The sequence below is a fragment of the Suncus etruscus genome, chromosome 4 (assembly GCF_024139225.1).
Source record: "Suncus etruscus isolate mSunEtr1 chromosome 4, mSunEtr1.pri.cur, whole genome shotgun sequence".
In the NCBI taxonomy this organism is placed as follows: Eukaryota; Metazoa; Chordata; class Mammalia; order Eulipotyphla; family Soricidae; genus Suncus; species Suncus etruscus.
The window spans coordinates 5,392,888-5,412,292 of NC_064851.1; the positions used below are offsets into that span (position 1 = coordinate 5,392,888).

Genomic DNA, 19,405 nt, shown 5'->3' on the forward strand with positions numbered 1-19,405 from the left:
CCCCCATGCCTGCCATGAGCAACTTCTGAGCACAGAGCCAGGAGTAACCTCTGAGCACCATTGGGTGTGACCCCAAAACAGACAAACAAACAAACAAAAGTACCCTCCAACTCCTGAGTTTTCAGGAGATAATTAGGATACCTGGAATTTGTCTATTTTTATTATTTTGTTTGTTTTGGTTTGGTTTGGTTTGGGGTTTTGACCCACACCCCACTTGCTGTGTAAATGGGGCAACTCCTGACTCTGTACTCAGGCATCATTCCTGGTTGTATTCAGGGAACCATATGGGATGCCGGGGATCGAACCTGGGTCAGCCGCGTGCAAAGCAAATTCCTCCCCACTGTGCAAGGGCTTCAGCTCCAGCTCCTGAATAATTGTGGTTTTAAGTCCAGCTCTAGCACTACCTTGCTGCCAAGTGCCCCAACATACCCCCAATCTGTATCCTCGGACCATGCCTCATGGCTGCATTATTAACTCTATCAGAGGTAGAGCACTCAGCATTTTCTGGGCTGGGAACTGTCTTCCATGTTGAGTGCAGGAATCTTCCCCTAAGGGATGCTCAAACAGTGCCCACTCAATGAGGAGGTACAGCGGACACTTCTGTGGGTGGGTGACTTGGGGGAGTGATGGAGTGAGGGGACATGGCAGTGCTTATGCCTGAGTAGAAGGAACTGGATTACAACACAGTTGGCACAAGAGCAGAGATCTCAACCGTTCAACAGGGTATAGTTGAGTGCACAGCCAATACATTTACAAGAGGGGCCAGAGGGAGAGCGTAGTGGGTAGGGCACTTGTATGGTATGTGGCTAAATTCAGTTTGATCCTATATGGCCCCCAAGCACCTCCCAGAATGATTCCTGACTGCAGAGCCAGGAGTAACCCCTGCATACCGCTGGATGTGGCCTTAAAGCAAACAAACAAAACTTACCAAGACAAATAAATAAAACAGAAAAACACAGAGAGAGAGAGAGAAAGAGAGAGAGAGAGATTGGGGGTGCCTCTAGGAAGGCAGGCACTGAGCCAAGTACTCATCAGGCAGGGATCAGCCTCCCCTTTTGGGGGGTGTTTGGAGAGAACAGAAAGACAGCTGGGTCGGAAGGAAACAGATGATCTCAGGCGCGAATGTGGGGCAGGGAAGAGGGGGGCTGCGGAGGAAGAGCAGGAAAGAGGGGGCCTTGCCAGCACGAAGGAGCATCCACAGAGCTTCCTTTTATGATGGGCATAGGCAGGCACACCCCACAGTAAAACCGGGGTTCAGCAGTATCCCTGATGCTTTCACCCAGCTCCGACCGGCTCCTTCCAGCCTTTCTTACTTCCTTACTGCCTTCAGGCATCATTGTAAAGAAAATTCCAGACATTATGTCATTGCATCCATAAATATTTCAGAATGGATCTTTCACATATTAGAACATTTCTTTAAAAAAAAAAAAGAGAGAGGGCCCGGAGAGATAGCCCAGCAGCGTTTGCCTTGCAAGCAGCCGATCCAGGACCAAAGGTGGTTGGTTCGAATCCCGGTGTCCCATATGGTCCCCCGTGCCTGCCGGGAGCTATTTCTGAGCAGACAGCCAGGAGTATCCCCTGAGCACCGCTGGGTGTGGCCCAAAAACCAAAAAAAAAAAAAAAAAAGAGAGAGAGAGAAAGAAAGAGGGGCTGGAGAGATAGCATAGAGGTAGGGCGTTAGCCTTGCATGCAGAAGGATGGTGGTTCAAATCCCGGCACCCCATATGGTACCCCAAGACTGCCAAGAATTATTTCTGAGTCTAAAGCCAGGGGTAACTAACCCCTGAGTGCTGCCGGGTGTGACCCAAAAAAACAAAAACAAAAAAAAAAAAAAAAGAAAGTAAAGAAAAAAAGTGGGGCTGGAGAGATAGCACAGCAGTAGGGCGTTTGCTTTGCACACAGCCAACCTGAGATGAACCCGGGTTTGATTTCCAGTATCCCACATGGTCCCCTGAGCCTGCCAGGAGTGATTTCTAAGTGCAGAGCCAGGAAAAACCCCTGGGTGTTTCCAGTGCAGCCCCAAGCCCTAAATAGATAAATAAACAAATAAATAAATAAGAAAAGAAAAAAAAGCAATTGCACCAAAAAGAAATAAGCAAAAAAAAACAATCAATCATTTCTGATGATCACACATCATAAAATGTACAATTGTAGGGCCAGAGCAGTGGTACAAGCAGTAAGGCGTTTGCCTTGCACACACTGACCTAGGATGGACCGAGGTTCTATCCCCTGGTGTCTCATATGGTTCCCCAAGCCAAGAGAGATTTCTGAGCGCAGAGCCAAGAGTAACCCCTGAGCATCACCGGGTGTGGCCCAAAACCAAAGGGAAACAAAACCGTACAATCGAGTGGCCAGAGAGATAGCACAGTAGGGGAGGCATTTTTTGCCTTTCACGAGACTGCCTCGCCTTGATTTCCAGCATCCCACATTGTACCCCCCCACCCCCAATCACTGCCAGGAATGATTCCTGAGCACAGAGCCATGTGTAACCCCTGAGCATCATCAGTATAGCCACCAAACAAGATAACTATTTCTTTAGGGCCCAGGGTGCTGGCATGCAAGACATACAAGCCTTGTGTTTTGCTGCCATTACCTCCAATATCTATTTTAATCGCCGCCACCCCTCCTTGCTTATTTTATGCCATCCAACTTGAAGAAATCAGGTCTGCTGTCCTGTCCGAGAGTGGCCTCGTTGTGGACAGAGCCTTCGGAGTGTCCTTAACCTGCCCTAAGGGGCTGTTCTCGGTGACTGGTCTCTCCAGCCAGGGGGCGGGTCTGTGGGGGACAGTTTTGGGACCAGCTGCCTTCTGAGCGGGGCGTGTCCCTCCTTCTGGCCCTGTCAGGAGCGAGGAACGTCAGCGGTCCCTTTGGAGAATAACAGTAAGTGTGACCTGATCTTCAGGCTGAATCTCCCAGTTCAGTGCTCTGCCCAGTAAAACCCCCTTCCAGAGAATCTTAGCGCTACTCGTGGAATCAGAGCTGGAAGAGATGATGGGGCCAGAGTGACAGCACAGAGGGGAGGGCATTTGCCTTGCACGTGGCTGACCCGAGTTCAATCCCCGGCATCCACATGGTCTCCTGAGCACTGCCAGGAGTACTTCCTGAGCACAGAGCCAGGAGTAAGTCTTGAACATTTCCAGGTGTCCCCCCTCCCCTAAATAAAGGGCAAGAAGTCATTCCCGGAGGCATTCCCAGACTCGGGCAGGATGTGGTTTCTGGTGAGGGACAGCCAGGTGCTTGTTTTATAGGGGACACCAGAAAACTGGGGAGCCAGCGGTGAGGTCCAGCTGAGGCTCACTGACCCACCAAGTTGAACCAGGACTGGGATCTCTCCGCCACAATTCTTGCCCAAGGAGCAGCACAAAGCCAAGACAAGATGGTCCGGACTTACCCCTGACCCCAACTCCCAGGACTGCCTCTGGGCTCCCACCCCACCCCAAAAACCTGCAACCAGAGTCTGGCAACTTCACCCTGGCGCCCTCAGATACTCACAGGGTTAACCCTCCTCCCTCCTCCCTGCACCCCAGTTCTCGTCCTTGCTGACTCCATGCAGATATTCTGGGACAACGGGCACAGCAGATGGCCCAAGTCCTGTTCCCCAAACCGACCCTCAGGAGCCCGGAATGAACCGAATCACTGCTGCAGCTTCTAAAAGCAGATTGGCCCCACGCCACATGTCCAGGTGAGCTCCGGTCACCCCGGCAGTCAGCCAGGGAGCACCCCCCTCTTGGCTTCCACCCCCACAAACCCTGCATCCCTCTTCAGTCAGTTGGGAACAGAGGGGAGGCTTCGAAAGCACCAGGAAACCCAGCCAGATACCAGACTTGCTGTGTGACCTCAGACACTCCAACACCCTCTCTGGGATTTCTGGTTCCTCCCGTCGAGAACAAGACAATGGTTCCTCCTGTGACAACTGGCACATCAGTGTGGCACCCAGAGGAGGGGGCTGCAGACAGGGTGAGGGATCGGAAGTGGCTGGAAAAATGTCCAACCATTTCACCCTGATCATTTCCACACACATATCTCATACATCTCATTGCTTTGGACCTGAAAGCATTCGCTGCAGTTTGTTGACTCCCTTTTTTTTGGGGGGAGGGTTGTTTTGGGCCACACCCAGTGATGCTCAGGGGTTACTCCTGGCTCTGCACTCAGAAATCAGCTCCTGGGCCAGAGAGATAGCATGAAGGTAGGATGTTTGCCTTGCATGCAGAAGGATAGTGGTTCGAATCGTCCCATATGGTCCCCCGAGCCTGCCAGGAGCAATTTCTGAGCGTAGAGCCAAGAGTAACCCCTGAATGCTGCTGAGTGGGGACCCCCCCCCCAAAAAAGGAAAGAAATCAGCTCCTGGGACCACATAGGATGCCAGGGGATCAAACCACAGTCTGTCTTAGGTCAATGTGTGCAAGGCAAACGTCCTACCACTTGCACCACCGCTTCGGCCCCAAGTTTGTCGACTCCTCTCTGGGCAGCTAGAGGGACCCTTTCTCCCTCCAGCCTTCCCTTGTTCTCTTGCCAACACCACCCACAGACTCTGGCCCAGGTAGTAGCACTTTGGCTGCACTGACCAGCATGGCAAGCAGGACCCTGAGAAGCTGGGAAAAAAACAACAGATTTTTAATACTCATCCAGAACCAGAAATGGGGAGGAAACCCTAGTGGCTGCTTGTCTCTGACACTCACTGCATAGTAGCAAAGTGGTAGCACCTGCTCCTGACATCACAACTACGTCCACAATAGGAAGTCAGAGTGTGGGGTTACAAAACATCCCTTGCCCCCCATAGCTTCTCTGTCGGCTGGGGACCATTTGGTAACCCCCGAATAGCAGGAACGGAGAATGAACAAAAGACGCGTCACACTGCTCTGCCTCAAGGGTTCGACCGCATGTCAGTCTCTGAGCCCAGATGTGTGAACTGATGATCCAGCTTGGACTGTCAGCAAGAGGTATGGGGAGCCCCAAGTTCAGCTGCCACTTTTCCTGGGGCCCCTCAGGGTGCTGGGCACAGCCAGGAGACCCAGGGGAGGGTGGTCCTGGGTTTAGTCTCAGGGGGACTGGAGACGCTGCAGTCCTGGCCCAGCTCCCCTAAACTCTCCCTCAGTTCAACGTGTTCTGGGACATCCATGATCCCTCGGGGCCCAGCATTCGGAGACCCTCAAAGGCCCGGCCATGAGGCCCACCCAGGGCTGTTGGGGACACAAGGGCCCCCCAAAGGCCTCACTCAACCCTGTCCTGTTTTAGGGTTCACCAGGACACCAGTTGCGGGCACCAGGGCGTATCCGGGTAGATGAGGCAGTGGAGGGAACGGAACCTATGGAGAGAGCAGAGGAGGACAGTCTGGTTACCCCACGCTCTCCACCACAGTGCTCCCAGGACTGCCTCGAGCTGGACTACTCTGCAACGCAATGCTCCGATTCTCGCCCCTAGTGCACCCTTTGGTGGGTAATCCCTGACTTTGGACAGGTTGGGGGCTGAGAGGGCCCTCAAGTGGTGAGGCACAGGTATAGCATGAGTGGGTCCCTGAGTTCTAACTCCAGTACCACATGGCTCCCCCTGCCCCCCAATCTTCCCCCCAGCATGGCTGGGTGTGGCCCTGTAGCCCTGATGGGAGCCAAACACCACCAGGAGAGGTCATAGACCTTGAGGTCCACTGGCTGTGACCCCTATAAAAAGTATCTCCCAGGGCCACAGAGATAGCACAGGGAGGGTGCTTGCCTTGCACACGGTTCAAACTCCAATATCCCCATTTGGTTTCTTGAGTCCTCAGAGCCAGGATTAAATCCTGAGTGTTGCTGGGTATGGCCCAAAAACCAAAACATAAAATTAAATTAAAAATAGGGGCCTGAGGGAGTAGAAAAAATAGGAACCGGGGCAATAGCACAGCCTTGCACATGACCAACACAGGATGGACCCCTGTTCAATTCCTGGCATCCCATGTGGTCCCCTAGCCTGCCAGTTGCCACTTCTGAGTGCAGAGCCAGAAGTAACCCCTGATGTGTAACCCACAAACCAAAAACCAAAACAAAAAAAATCAAAAATAAAATTTAAGGTGCCAGAGTGGTATCATAGCAGTAGGACATTTGCCTTGCTTGTGGCTGACCCAGGCTGTACGTGGGTTTGATCCCCAGCATCCCATATGGTTCCTAGAGTCTGCTAGGAGCAACTTCTGAGCACAGAGCCAAGAGTAACCCCTGAGCACTGCTAGGTATGCCCCCCACAAAAAAAATCAATTAATTGTAAGGGTCCAGAGCAATAGCACAACAGGTAGAGTGTTTGCCTTGCATGCGGCCGACCCAGGTTCAATCCCCAGCATCCCATATGGTCCCCTGAGATTGCCAGAAGTGATTTCTTTGCACAGATCCAGGAGTAACCCCTGAGCACCACTGGCAGTAGCCAAAAAAAAAAATTAAATTTTAAAAGTATCTTCAGGAGCCCAGGGAGAACAAGAGCAAGTCCCTCCATCCAAGTTCCACACTGTCAGTCACCAGGACTTCCCCTCTCCCAGTCACCCCTTTTCTGCATACCTGGGTACAGCCCCAGACCCAGACCTACCTGGAAGGATCCTCCTCTGGGGAGAAGGGACCTTGGAGCTGAATGACGTTCAGTTTTCCCTCAAAGGTGCCGTAGCTGAGGGTAACCTGGGCAGAGAGGAAAGAAAAGATTGGGGGGGGGGGGATGTCCTGCTGGGAGTGAGAAGGGCCCAGAATATGAGGGAGGGAGACAACAAAGACCCCACACCCTGCTAGTAACCCAGAGATCAGAGGCTTTGGGCTGAAACCCAAACCTTTCTCAACACGGCTGCACATGCACGCTGGGCCTCAGTTTCTCCCTCTGTGGGTCTGGAGGGATACTAGAACTCCAGTAATACTGGAGTGATTGATGCTAGATTCATGGATAGGAAGGAGGATAAACTCAGAGACCAGCTTAATATCACAGGACCTCCAAATGTTTTTTTTTGGTTTTGTTTTTTTTGTTTTGTTTTTGGTTTTTGGGCCACACCCGGCGATGCTCGGGGGTTACTCCTGGCTGTCTGCTCAGAAATAGCTCCTGGCAGGCACGGGGGACCATATGGGACACTGGGATTAGAACCAATCACCTTTGGTCCTGGATCGGTTGCTTGCAAGGCAAATGCCACTGTGCTATCTCTCCGGGCCCCGAATGTTTTATTTTTAATGTAATTATTATTAATTTTGGGGAAGTTTGGGTCATACCTGGCAGCGCTCAGGGGTTACTCCTGGCTCTATGCTCAGAAGACACTCCTGGCAGACTTTGGGGACCATATGGGATACTGGGAATCGAATCCAAGTCTGTCCAAGGTTGGCTGTGTGCTTTATCACTGTGCTATCACTTTGGCCCCTAAATTTTTAAAATTACTTTATTTAGGGGGCCGGAGAGATAGCATGAAGGTAGGGTGTTTGCCTTTCATGCAGAAGGTCGGTGGTTCGAATCCCAGCATCCCATATGGTCCTCTGAGCCTGCGAAGAGCGATTTCTGAACATTGAGCCAGGAGTAACCCATGAGCGCTTCCGTTTGTGACCCCCCCCCCAAAAAATTACTTTATTTAAACACCATGATTACAAGGTTGTTCATAATACAACCTTAGTGGGACCTGAGCCATAGTACAAGTAGATTTTTGCCTTGCAAGCAGCAGACCTGAGTTCTATCCCCAGCATCCCGTATGGTTCACAGAGCCTGCCAGTATAATTTCTGAGCACAAAACCAGGAGTAACCACTGGGTTTGGCCTCAAAACAAAACAAACAAAAACCCCACAATACTGTTGTTTTGTTTTTGTTTTTCACAGATACAAAGTTGTTCCTGATTGAATTTCAGTCATATGGGGAGTTTTGTTTTTGAAGGGGCCATGTTTAGTTTTGAAGGGGTCTTTGAGCCAGTGTCTCAAGGGCTACTCCTGACTCTGTGCTCAGGGATTCCCTCCTAACAGTGCTCAGGGACAATAAAGTGGTAGAACTGGGACCCGACACGAGCAAAGCAAGTGCCTTAAGTCCTGTCTCATCTCTTCAGTTTAAGGTCCATCAAGGGGTGTCAGCGAACCAGCCTTTACGGAAGAAAGGACTGAATGTTGCCCCTTTCTGGACCTCAGTTCCCCACCACTCACCTGTTCGGGGAGCTGGGCGGCCCCCAGAAGCTGCAGGGTCTCCAGGTGGGAGTGGAAGAGGGGGCTGGGCTGCAGGCGGACCCCCAGCTTGCACTCAGCGATGTACCCTACGGTGCAGTCGTCAGGAAGGCGGATGAGGGCCGAGGTGTCCGTGAAGTGAGGGCCACTGTAGGAGGGACTGAGCTGCTGCCATGGCTGGGAACATATTACCCCAACTGCCTCCCCCCAATATCCCATTGCGAAACTCTGTGACTTTCGGTCAGTTAAAGACCAGGGGGTAATAGGGTCTCAGTTTACACATCTGGAAAATGGGCTGGATTTGCAGAGTTGCTTGGGGCTTGGGGCCTCAGGAGGGCTCAGAATGAGGAATTTTTCCTAATTCCCCCTTTCCTTTCTTTCCTTCTTTTCATCAGTCACTTATTTGTTCATTCTTTTATGTGTTTTTTTGGGGGGGGCACACCTGGTGGTGCTTAATCCTGAGCTGTTTTCTCTGATTCTTTTTTCCACTTAAAAAAATCATTTGAGGGGCCAGAGAGATAGCATGGAGGCAAGGCATTTGCCTTGCATGTAGAAGGTCAGTGGTTCGAATCCCAGCATCCCATATGGTCCCCGAGCCTGCCAGAAGCAATTTCTGAGCATAGAGTCAGGAGTAGCCTCTGAGTGCTGCCGGGTGTGACCCAAAAACCAAAAAAAATCATTTGAGAAAAAAAAATCATTTGAGGGGGCTGGAGCGGTGGCACAAGCAGTAGGGCATCTGCTTTGCATGTGCTAACCTTGAAAGGACCAAGGTTTGATCCCCCAGCATCCCATATGGTCCCCCAAATCAGAAGCAATTTCTGAGTGCATAGCCAGAAGTAACCCCTGAACTGCACTGCCCAGGGGTGGCCCAAAAATGAAAACAAAAACAAAATTATTTGAGCCAGACTTAGTACAGTGAGGAGGGTGTTTTACCTTGCATGTGGCTGACCCAGGTTCAATCCTCAGCATTCCATATGGTATACTGAGCTCTCCAGGATTCCTGAGTGCAGAGCCAGGAGTAAGCCCTGAGCACCACTAGGTGTGGGCCCAAAAATACGTTTTTTATCATTAAAAATAGAAAAATTAGAATTGGGGCCCAGAGAGATAGCACAGTGGCATTTGCCTTGCAAGCAGCCGATCCAGGACCAAAGGTGGTTGGTTCGAATTCCGGTGTTCCATATGGTCCCCCGTGCCTGCCAGGAGCTATTTCTGAGTAACTCCAGGTGTGGCCCAAAAACCAAAAAAAAAAAAAAAAAAATTAGAATTGGAATGATAGCACAGCTGGTAGGGCATTTGCCTTGCATGGAGCTGACCCAGATTTGATCCCCAACAGCCCATATGGTCCCCCTCGAGACTGCCTGGAGTAATTTCTAAGTGTACAGTCAGAAATAACTCCTGAACACGGCCAGGTGTGGCCCAAAACCAAAAACAAACCAAAACATTGTCATAGGGGTGGGCAGAATGTCCATGGGGGCAGAGGGATGGTCTCGGTCTGTCTGTCTCTGTCTCACACATAGACACACAACACATCCTCCCTTCACCCCAATCCTGCCTGGAAGCCGGGTGGGGGGTCCCTGCTCACCTGGCCCAGGGGGCCATCTTCAGAGCCAGCTGGCGGTTGATGCAGAAGCCTGCACCTCCCGTGGCAAACCAGAACTGGACCAGCCTCTGCAGAGAGAAGGGGGCCCGGGCAAGAGATGGGTGAGTGCAGTTGTGAGTGGCAACCGGGTCCAAAGTCGCATTGATCAGTAGAGGTGGTGCTTAGGGGTCAGTGATTAGCACCTAAGGTGGCTTGATTTGGGCTCAGGGACAGGTGTCATGTGGCCCAGCGCATGTGTAGGTCTTTCTCTTTGGAAATCTCTGCCACTTCCCTGAAGTGCTTAGAGAGAAATCAAGGGCCCAAGACCACGCCTGACCCTGTGATTGGCTCCGTGGCAGGAACATGACTTAGGTCAGCCAATGAGAGTCTTTCTGGGGTAACCAGGTCCCAGAGCTGGAATCCTAGTAACCCCACATCCCTAGTCTCCCCACTGCCAACCTTTTTCCCCACCTCTTTCCCTCTTTTTCTCTTTTTTCTTTCTTTCTCTCTCTCTAGTAGTTCCTTCCTTTCTCCTTCCTTAATTCTTCCCTTCCTTCTCCCTTCCTTCCCTTTCTTTTCTTCTTTCCTCGCTTCCTTCTTTCTTCCTCCTTTCCTTCCTCCCACCCTCCCTTTCCTTCCATCCTTCCTCCTTCCTTTGTCCTTTCCTTCCCTCCCTCTTTCCTTCCTCCTATCCTCCCTTTCTTTCCTTCCTTCCTTTCTTCCTTCTTTCCTTTCTTCCTCCTTTCCTTCCCTCCCTCTTTCCTTCCTCCCATCCTCCCTCTCTTTCTTTCTTTCTTTCTTTCTTTCTTTCTTTCTTTTTCTTTTTCTTTCTTTTTCTTCTTTCTCTTTCTTTCCTTTCTTTCTTTCTGTCTCTTCTTTCCTTCTTCTTCTCCTTTTTCCTTTCCTCCTTTCCTTTCCTCCATCTTTCCTCCCTTCCTTTCTTTCCTTCCTTTCTTCCCACCTTCCTTCCTTCCTATGCTCCAGCCTGTTGAGTTCTCTCTCCAGCCCTCATTTGATCCCTGCTTTTTAGATCCAGCCACTAAAGAAAGAGATACACCCCACTTTACAGAAGAGAAAGGGGGTACGGAGGCGGAGGACCCATGCAAGTGACTTCCATAAGATCCTAAAGCCAGGAGGTAGCGGCAAGAGTGGCCTGCGAAGTCAGGCTCCAATGGGTTCTTGCATCCCAACAGTTTATCAGGAGAGTGGCAGGAGTGAGATGGGGCCCACCCAGGGTATGGTGGGCTCACCTGAAAGTTAAGGACTAGGTCCCAGGAACCCCTGAGGACGACTCAGGAGGACTTAATTAGGGCTCTGAGGCTGATTAACTACTGGTAATTAAGGTTTTGTGTTTTCTCTTCTTGTTTTCCTAATGGAGCAGATGGTAATCTCAGGAGGGAGAGGCCCCCACCAAGCTGCTCTTGCTCCGGATCTTGCATCCAGAGACCAGCCTCTCCTCTGTCTGCACTGCTCAAGGACCAGAAGTCTAGTGGGTCCTGATGATGGGGGTGCCCTGCAGCACACGCATGTAAAAACCACTCTTGGCTCTTTCTCAGAAAGTCAAACTCCAGGGTCCCTGGCTCTGTCTTGGCCACCCCACCAGGGTACCCTGACCCTGGCCATCCAGGTCTGGACTGTGTGCTGGTATGCCAAGGCTTCTGAGGCTGGCTACTGGCCAGCAGGGAGGTGCCCAGGTAGGATGTGGTATAAGAGGCTGGTGCCATGTACCCCTTTCCACCTGACCCCAGCCTGCCCCATGAGACTGCACAGCTAGCTGCAAAGCCTTGCTGTGGGGTGGGTAGGGAAGAGTCAGCTGGGACCTGTGGGTGAAGGGCGCCCCTACCACAGGGACACACTCTGTCTCCCTGGCATGTGTCTGTCTCCCCAATTGCCGGAGGGGAGGAGGAGACCGGGAATAAGTCTGTGTGCGCTAGCCTAGGACGAACTGCGGTTCGATCCCCCGATGTCCCATAGGGTCCCCCAAGCCAGGAGCGATTTCTGAGCACATAGCCAGGAGGAACCCCTGAGAGTCAACGGGTGTGGCCCAAATAAAAATAAATAAATAAATAAATAAATAAATAAATAAATAGTGAAAATGTGGGTTTGGGGGGCGCTGGAGAGATAGCACAGCAGTAGGGTGTTTGTCTTGAATGCAGCCGACTCAGGAGGGACCCAGTTAGATTCCTGGCATCCTATATGGTCCCCCCAAGCCAGAGCGATTTCTGAGTGTATAGCCAGGAGGAATCCCAAAAAAAATAAACGGGCTTAAAAGGACTCACGGTGCGGTTGTGGGGCTGCGGCTCCGAGGCGTGAATGGGCCTGTTCAGGCTAGGCCGGCCCACATAGACGTCCTGAGCCAGGGGGAAGGTTTTCAGCAGCTTCAGCAGAGCACGGGGGTTCACGTAGTTGTCGTCGTCCACGTGGCAGAACCACCTGAGGGAAAAGGAGGGCCGGTGAGCAGGGACCCTGAGGCCCAAGGGTGGCACCGCCACCAGACCCACCTGCCGGGCACCCCTGCACCCACAGTGACCGGGCTGGGCTGGTGATTACGTGGCAATGGAGTCAGAGAGTGAGAAGTAAGCACTTACCAGGGGAGGCCCTAGCCACAGAGAGGCGAGGACACTTGCCCAAGGTCACAAAGCAATGCATGGCAGAATCGAACCCTCAGCCAGCAAGGATGGGTGGTGAGGCCCCAGGAGGCCCTGCATGGTTACTCACAGCTCACAGACCACTTCACTTCTTGGAACCAATGTCCCCAGGAGGGAACCAAGGGGAGGCCTGGCCCTGTCCCTCCACACCCGCATTGATTCCCAGTTGCTCACCTTCGCCCGCTGGCCAGGAAGGCGTCAAACTCAGCAGCCATCTTGCAGGACAACGCAGGGTGGCTATGCTCCGCGGAGCAGTTGGTGACCACGAGGTGGGACCCTAGTGAAGGGTCAGACTCAGCTCCTATGGCAGTGCCCTTTGCTGCCCACCTGGGGGACTCAGGCCTGCCCGGGGCCACAGAGCTGGTGGCTAACGATGGAGCTGGAACTTGGGTGCCCCAAGTTCTTGTCCTCCACACCCATCCCTATTCTGCCAGGCAGAAGCTTCATGCCCTGGGGCAAAGGGGGTGACATCCTCCAACCCCCAAGGATCAGTCACCCCAGCTCTTCTGGGGGTCCCCAAAAGCCCCCCCCACACACACACCACCAGTCCCAGGTGGGGGGCATTTACCAAGTCTCTCTTGAATGCCTTCATCATGGCTGTCGGTGAAGACAAAGGTCTAGGAAGGAGAAAGGGGGCATCAGCAGGACATCCAGGATCTGGGGGCCATCCAGGACCAGCCTTGGCCCCCACAGACAAGCCTGAGAGAAGGACTGCTCAGAGCTCAGCTCTGTTGCAGATGGACTCAGCATAGATTCAGCAGCAAGATTGAACCCCACTATGCACTCTCTCTGTGTGCCTCTCCCCTTCTCCCCTCTCTGTCTCTGTCTCTCTCTTCCCCTCTCTCTCTTCTCTGTCTCTCTCTCTTCCTCTCCCCTCTCTCTGTCTGTCTCTTTCTCTCTCTGTCTGTCTTTCTCTCTCTCTCTCTCTCTCTCTCTCTCTCTCTCTCTCTCTCTCTCACACACACACACACACACACACACACACACACACACACACACACACACACACACACACACCCCTCTATGTTTTGTCAGGGAATGTTTCCTGAGGAAAGAGCCCCACATGGGCAGGCCATGGAAAGACTTGCCCCATTCCCTTCTATCCAGCACTGTCTCCCCTGGGCCCCCACATATACCTGCTCCAGGCCCACCTCAGGGAGCCCTGACTCAAAGCGAGTGCTCAGCCACTGAGCCACATCCAGAGCTCCCACCACCTCTGGCTTTTTGGGGTGTGTTTTGGGGCCACACCTAGCCATATTCGGGGCTTTTACTCCTGGCTCTGTGCTCAGGAATCACTCCTGGCGGGGCTCAGAGAGCCACGTGAGATGCAGGGGATCGAAGCCAGGGCAGTTTTTTTGTCACAGCAACTGTCCCCTTCACGGATGGCAAAGCTGAGCCCAAAATTAAAGGCAGCTGTGCATTTGTTGAATGCCCCAGGAAGGGTGTGGGGGAAAGCTGGCAGCTCCTGGAAGAGCACCCCACTCGGCCAGGCACCTTACGGGCAAGCCTAAACCCCGTTCCACCCCCTCTGAGCTCTGCGTCCATATACAATCTCTCCCACCCTACTCGCCCACTAGCCAGGATTCAGCCCTTGGGGTCAGGACCCTGCCCTGGGTGGCAGATCCCAAAGTATATAAGGAGATGGTGGAGAGGGCAAGAAGGGTGGGAAGGAAGCTAGGCACCATTTCCTGTGTCTCCAGGGAAACAGAGGCACAGGGTGGAGGCCAGAAGCCAGGAGGAGCACAGGCAGGGACACAAGACCAGCTTTGTGCCCTCGGATCTGTTCTATTACCCCAAAACTACAACCTTGCCTTTGCCCCATACCTATGAGCAGCCTCTAGATAGAGGCCAGGCTCCCATCCCCAATCTGCCTGCTCTCATCACCCGATGCCCACCCAGAGGTCTCTTCTGCCCCCAAATTCACAGCTGAATGCTGCCTCTTCCAGGAAACCCTCCCCAATACCCTTCACACATACCCCCACCCACCAACTTCCTAGGATTTCTGGATCTCTCAAGCCTATGGGACATCCCAATTGGACTTGTCTCTGATGCTGGCCCCTGCTCCTGTCCCCCAGAATGGCCTGGGCAGAGGCCTTCTAAACCCCATTCGGTAAGGGATGGGGTCATGCCTCCCCCTGTCAGGTTTTACCCACACTGGGAGGTCCCTGGGTTTCCAGGGCTGGGCCTTGAGTCCTCCTCGCCATCTTGCTCTCTTCCTCCAATCATCGTCTGGGCTTTATTTCTCTATTTTTTATGCAGGTTTGGGGGAGAAGCCAACCCAGCCATGCTCAGGGCTTTACTCCTGGCTCTGTACTCAGGAATCACTCCTGGTAGGCTCAGGGGACCTTGTGGGATGCCAGGGATCAAACTTAGGTCAGCCACGTGCAAGGCAAAAGCCTTCCCTGCTGTGCTATTGCTCCAGCCCTACCTTTGGCTTTTTAAAAAATATTTTATTTTTTATTTGTTTTGGGGTTTGGGGTCACACCCGGCAGTGCTCGGGGGTTACTCCTAGTTCTGCACTCAAAAATCGTCCTTGGCAGGCTGGGGGGACAATATGGGATGCTGGCAATCGAACCTAGGTCTGTCCCGGGTCAACCACGTGCAAGATTGAACACCCTACTGCTGTGCTATCACTCCGGACCCCTGGCTTTTTTTTAACACCTTTGCAAACTCAGAGTCTCAGCCAGCCCCCAGCACCCACAACTTTCAACTCCCAAGACTGAGCCCCCCATTTCCTATTAGTCAACTCCTCCCATCTTCCTAAGGCCTGTTACTGAGGATCCCTCTCCTCCTTCCTCTCTTTCCCCCAGACCCCAGCTCAGTCCACTCAATTTTGAGTTTCCCTGAAAACAATGTCCCCCACTGGTCTCCCTGTTCTGGGGAGAACATATCTGTTTGCAAATACCCTCTTGGGAAGGGGGGGGGCAGAATAAAGGAGTTAAGAAATGTTCTACCAGCAGCCGGACAAACTTTTGTCACCAAACTGCCACGAGCCAGCGGAGCTCTGTGAGTTGGGAGCCAATTGGACAAAAGGGACAATGTCTGATGTCTTTGGAAGCTGGGCCAGGGGTGAGGGGGGCAGAGTGCAAAGAGGGGGGTTTGGCATTTTGGTCCCCGCTGCTCCCAGCCTGGGCTGCATTTAATTTGTGTCCTGGAGGAAGACCAGGCAGTGGTTTCAGGAAAACCACCAGAGCACAGGGACTGTCAGAGACTCAGAGACAGACCATCCTTCAGCTCTTGAGGCTGAGGGCCGGGAGGGGCCAGACATCGGGGACCATCTGCTGCCTGCAGGGGCGGTGTGAGGCCCCTCGCACCCCCAGGGGACTGCAGAGGAAACAGAAGAGCGCCTCCCCCTCTGCCTAGACAAAGGCCACTTGCAGGCCCTGTCCTCGCAGGCACAAAAGCCCACCTGCCACGGGTGGCCCTTTAACCAGCGGGGCAGGCACTGGAACTGCATTTAACCAGCTCCAAGCCATGGCCCGGGGCCGAGTGGGAAACTGAGGCACTGCAGAGAGCAAAACCTTGAGCACAGCCATCCAGAGAATTATAACAACAGAAGGAGATGAGGGGGTGCAGCTGGGGTGCCCCTCCCTCCATCCCACCCCTCCCTCCCACTGCCTTTAAACTTGCCTTAAAGGACAAGTTTCCTAGACATTGGCCTGTGTGTTTTAGGGGTCTTGGGGGGATCCCAGCAGGGCCTTACTCCAGCACCCTGCTCCCAACTGATGGCCAGACTCAATTTCCCCCTGGTAAGCAGCCAGGATGCTTGGCCCTTCCCCAGGGAGTCCCAGAAGGTCCCTCTCTCCTGTGGCCTGTGAACCCGGAGGCTCCAGAACCCCAATTCTTCTCAGAGATGACGGAGGAGGCTAACCCCATACCCCCACTTTCTGCCCCCCCCCTTGGCCTTCAGGGTGACACTGGTAGCACTTCCTCTTTGGGGGGGGTCTCAGTTTCCTCCTCCGGGGCCCTGGGGCCACCTCACGGCAACAGGATGTGTCAGGAAAGAGTGGGGACCACGTGAGGTCCGGCTCCCGCCATAAACAGGAAGGTCTGAGGGGAGGGCTGGCGCAGTGGCTTCCGCGGGAGGCACTGAGGCCTCCCCAGATGAGACATGATGCTGGGGGGAGGGGCCCCGAGAAGGGCCGGGGGGGGGGGGGCTGGGGAGCTTGGCAGGGCAAAGGTTAAGGTGGGGGACAAGGACTAGGTAGAGCCAGATGGTGCACCAGGGGCCTCACGCCTCTCCCATTTCCCCTGCGTCTTGCCCCCACCCCCTGAACAACCAACAGCCCCCGGAGCTTATGACTTCTCCCTGAGTCAGGGCCAGAGTGGTGCCAGAGAGAGGGCATGTGTGTGTGCGTGTGTGTACGTGTGGGGGGGGGGAATGTGCATGTATGTGGCAGCCGTCCCTGCCCCCCAAAGATGGGCTCCAGGACCCCCATAATGCTTGGCTGTTGGTAAGGTGCCAGGGGTGTGCCCTTTGGGGCACACTGAGGCCCGCCTGCCACCCCACCAGCATCCCAGCATGCACCGTTCCCCGCCATTCCCTGCCCACAGGAAACAGCACAGGAGGTGGGGGTGCACCTGAACCCCCTCCACATGAATTCAGGGGGCTCAGACTTTTGTTGTTGTTTGTTGTTGTTGTTGTTGTTTTGGGGCCACACCCGGCAGCACTTACGGGTTTCCCCTGGCTCTGCACTCTGGAATCACTCCTGGCAGGCTCTGGGGGGTGGGAGGACCCTATGAGATGATGGAGATCAAACCCGGGCCGACTGTGTGCAAGGCAAATGCCCTCCCCGCTTTGCTATTGCTCAGGCCACAGGGCTGAGGATTTCTGGGAGATGCCCTGAGCCAACAACCCTCAGCCATCCCCTCACCCCTGTTTTTCTGCAGTGCCCAGTCAGCCCTGGATGTCCCCCAACCCACCCCACCACAGGCCCTCCACCCAGATGCCCACACACTTCCTTGGGAGCTGCTACTGGGGTTGAATCAGGAGGACATTGCAGCCCACTGGTGGGTGGTGGGTGGGTCTAGGGGGCACTCAGGAGTGTGCAGGGTGGCCCCTGCAGGGGTGAGCTATGGATGGAGGGGCACTTGCTGTGGGAGAGTGTGGAGATCCAAGAAGACTAGGAGAGGGAGAATGGATGGGTTTAGGCGCCTGGGCAGGCCCTTCTGCAAGTCTGCGGTAAACCCCTCTAGCCCCATATAAAAAGGCCTGGGGAAGCCTTCTTGGGTCCCAGACACCCCCATGCATGTCACCTGTTCTCGGGTCCTGGAGATCCACGTGTCCAGCAGCAGGTCCAGGCGCGAGCGGTGGAAGGCTAGGGTGGTCTTTACAGCAATGAAGACATCAAGCAGCTGCAGCTCAGGGGGGTGCGGGCTGGACAGGGGCTGCTCAGGGGGGTCAGGGAGTGTGACCTGGGGGCCAGGGCCCCAGTGGCACCGCAGGGACAGGAGCCCCGTGCACAGTAGCATGACCAGGGCACAAGCCAGGCCCCGAAGGAGCCGGCACTGCATGGACCCGGGGAGGGACCCCAGACCCCAAAGACCACAGCGTGGCCCCTTGGAGACCCACGGGCCAGGGAGGGTGGGAGACAGGTCGGGTCAGGCAGGGGCCCCAGCTGAGCCCAGAGTTTGGAGGGCACCCGGGGCTGGCCTTGGTGGCAGGGAGGCCCAGGACCCCCGAGGACCAGCCATGGTGGCAGCAGCCACCGCTGTCCTCCACCTGCTCTAGGCCGGCCCGGAGCCCCAGCCCGGCCCTGCTCCGCCTCCGGCTCGCCCTGATGGGCGGGACTGCGGGGCCCAGCCCGGGCTGCAGGCGAGGGCGAGGGAAGGTCCCTGCACTGCCAGCTGCCGCTTGGGGTGGGACAGGGAGGCAGGCCAAGCCCACACCCGCTCTTTTGGAGTGTCCCCATCCCCAGCCCTCACTGTGATGACTTTTTGGGGTTCCCCATCAACTTCTTGGTCCTCACCCCAGGTCCCTCCAGCAGGTTAGATTCTTTTTTGTTGTTTTTTGTTTTGTTTTGTTTGGGGAGTGCTCAGGGGTTACTCCTGGCTCTATGCTCAGGGGTTACTCCTGGCTCTATGCTCAGAAATCGCTCCTGGCAGGCTCGAGGGACCATATGGGATGCCAGGATTCGAATCGTCGTCCTTCTGCATCTAAGGCAAACACCTTACCGCTGTGCTATCTCTCCGGCCCCAGGTTAGATTCTTTTTTAAATTTGTTTTGGGAGGTCACACCTGGTGGCTCTCAGGGGTTGCTCCTGGCTCTGCACTCAGAAATCACTCCTGGCAGGTTCTGGGACATACAGGATGCCAAGGATCGAACCCAGTCAGCGACGTGCAGGGCAAAGGCCTACCCACTATGCTGTGTAACTTTGGCCCCTAGCAAGTTAGATTCTTTTTTAATTTTTTATTTTAGGGACCCGGGAGATAGTACAGCAGTAGGGCGTTTGCCTTGCACATGGCTGACCTGGGACAGACCCTGGTTTGAATCCCGGCATCCCATATGGTCACACGCGCTCGCGCGCGCGCGCACACACACACACACACACACACACACACAACACACACACACAACACACACACACACACACACACACACACACACACACACACACCGAGCCTGCCAGGAGCAATTTTTGAGTGCAGAGTCAGAAGTTACCCCTGGGCACCACTGGATGTAGTTAAAAAACAAAACGATAATAATATTTTTATTTATTTTGTTTTGTTTGGGGCCATACTCCGTGATGTTCTTGGCTTATTCCTGGCTCTGAGCTAGGGGATCAATCCTGAGGATTCTTGGGGGACCATATAGGATGCCCCTAAATTCATTTTTAGAGCCACATCTGACGCTGTTCAACCAGAAGATGGAGCCACCCCCGGTTCTGTGCTTTGGGGCTTTAGTCCCAGTGGGCACTTGAGGACACCGTGCTGTCAGGGGCCAAATTGGGGTCTGTCTCAGGGATGGCAAGCGCCTGAGCTCCTGCAATTTCTCTCTGGCCTTGCACTGGTTTAATACTTCTCTTTAAATAATTTAAATTTTGGGGCCA

At 54.0% G+C, this 19,405-nt stretch overlaps 2 protein-coding genes across 2 annotated transcripts in view; both read right to left on the reverse strand.

The window, feature by feature from the left end:
- ELFN2 (extracellular leucine rich repeat and fibronectin type III domain containing 2) overlaps positions 1 to 19,405 on the reverse strand; it is a 109,520-nt gene that overhangs the window by 82,050 nt on the left and 8,065 nt on the right. The window lies entirely within an intron of this gene.
- Positions 4,802 to 18,040, reverse strand: MFNG (MFNG O-fucosylpeptide 3-beta-N-acetylglucosaminyltransferase). Its single transcript, XM_049771767.1, has 8 exons — positions 17,613 to 18,040; positions 12,925 to 12,973; positions 12,531 to 12,633; positions 11,988 to 12,141; positions 9,712 to 9,797; positions 8,112 to 8,277; positions 6,547 to 6,632; positions 4,802 to 5,305 (listed from the first exon to the last, which is right to left on the reverse strand). Exons 1-8 carry the CDS (start codon positions 17,868 to 17,870, stop codon positions 5,239 to 5,241), a joined length of 969 nt encoding a protein of 322 aa, XP_049627724.1. The 5' UTR covers positions 17,871 to 18,040; the 3' UTR covers positions 4,802 to 5,238.

Excerpts from the sequence above, each read along its gene's own strand:
- MFNG (XM_049771767.1), bottom strand. The coding sequence starts at position 17,870 with ATGCAGTGCCGGCTCCTTCGGGGCCTGGCTTGTGCCCTGGTCATGCTA. Across the intron at positions 12,634-12,924 it reads AGGCATTCAAGAGAGACTTG|GGTCCCACCTCGTGGTCACC; the intron begins GTAAATGCCCCC and ends ACCCTTCACTAG. Across the intron at positions 5,306-6,546 it reads CCAGAGGAGGATCCTTCCAG|GTTCCGTTCCCTCCACTGCC; the intron begins GTAGGTCTGGGT and ends CTCTCTCCATAG.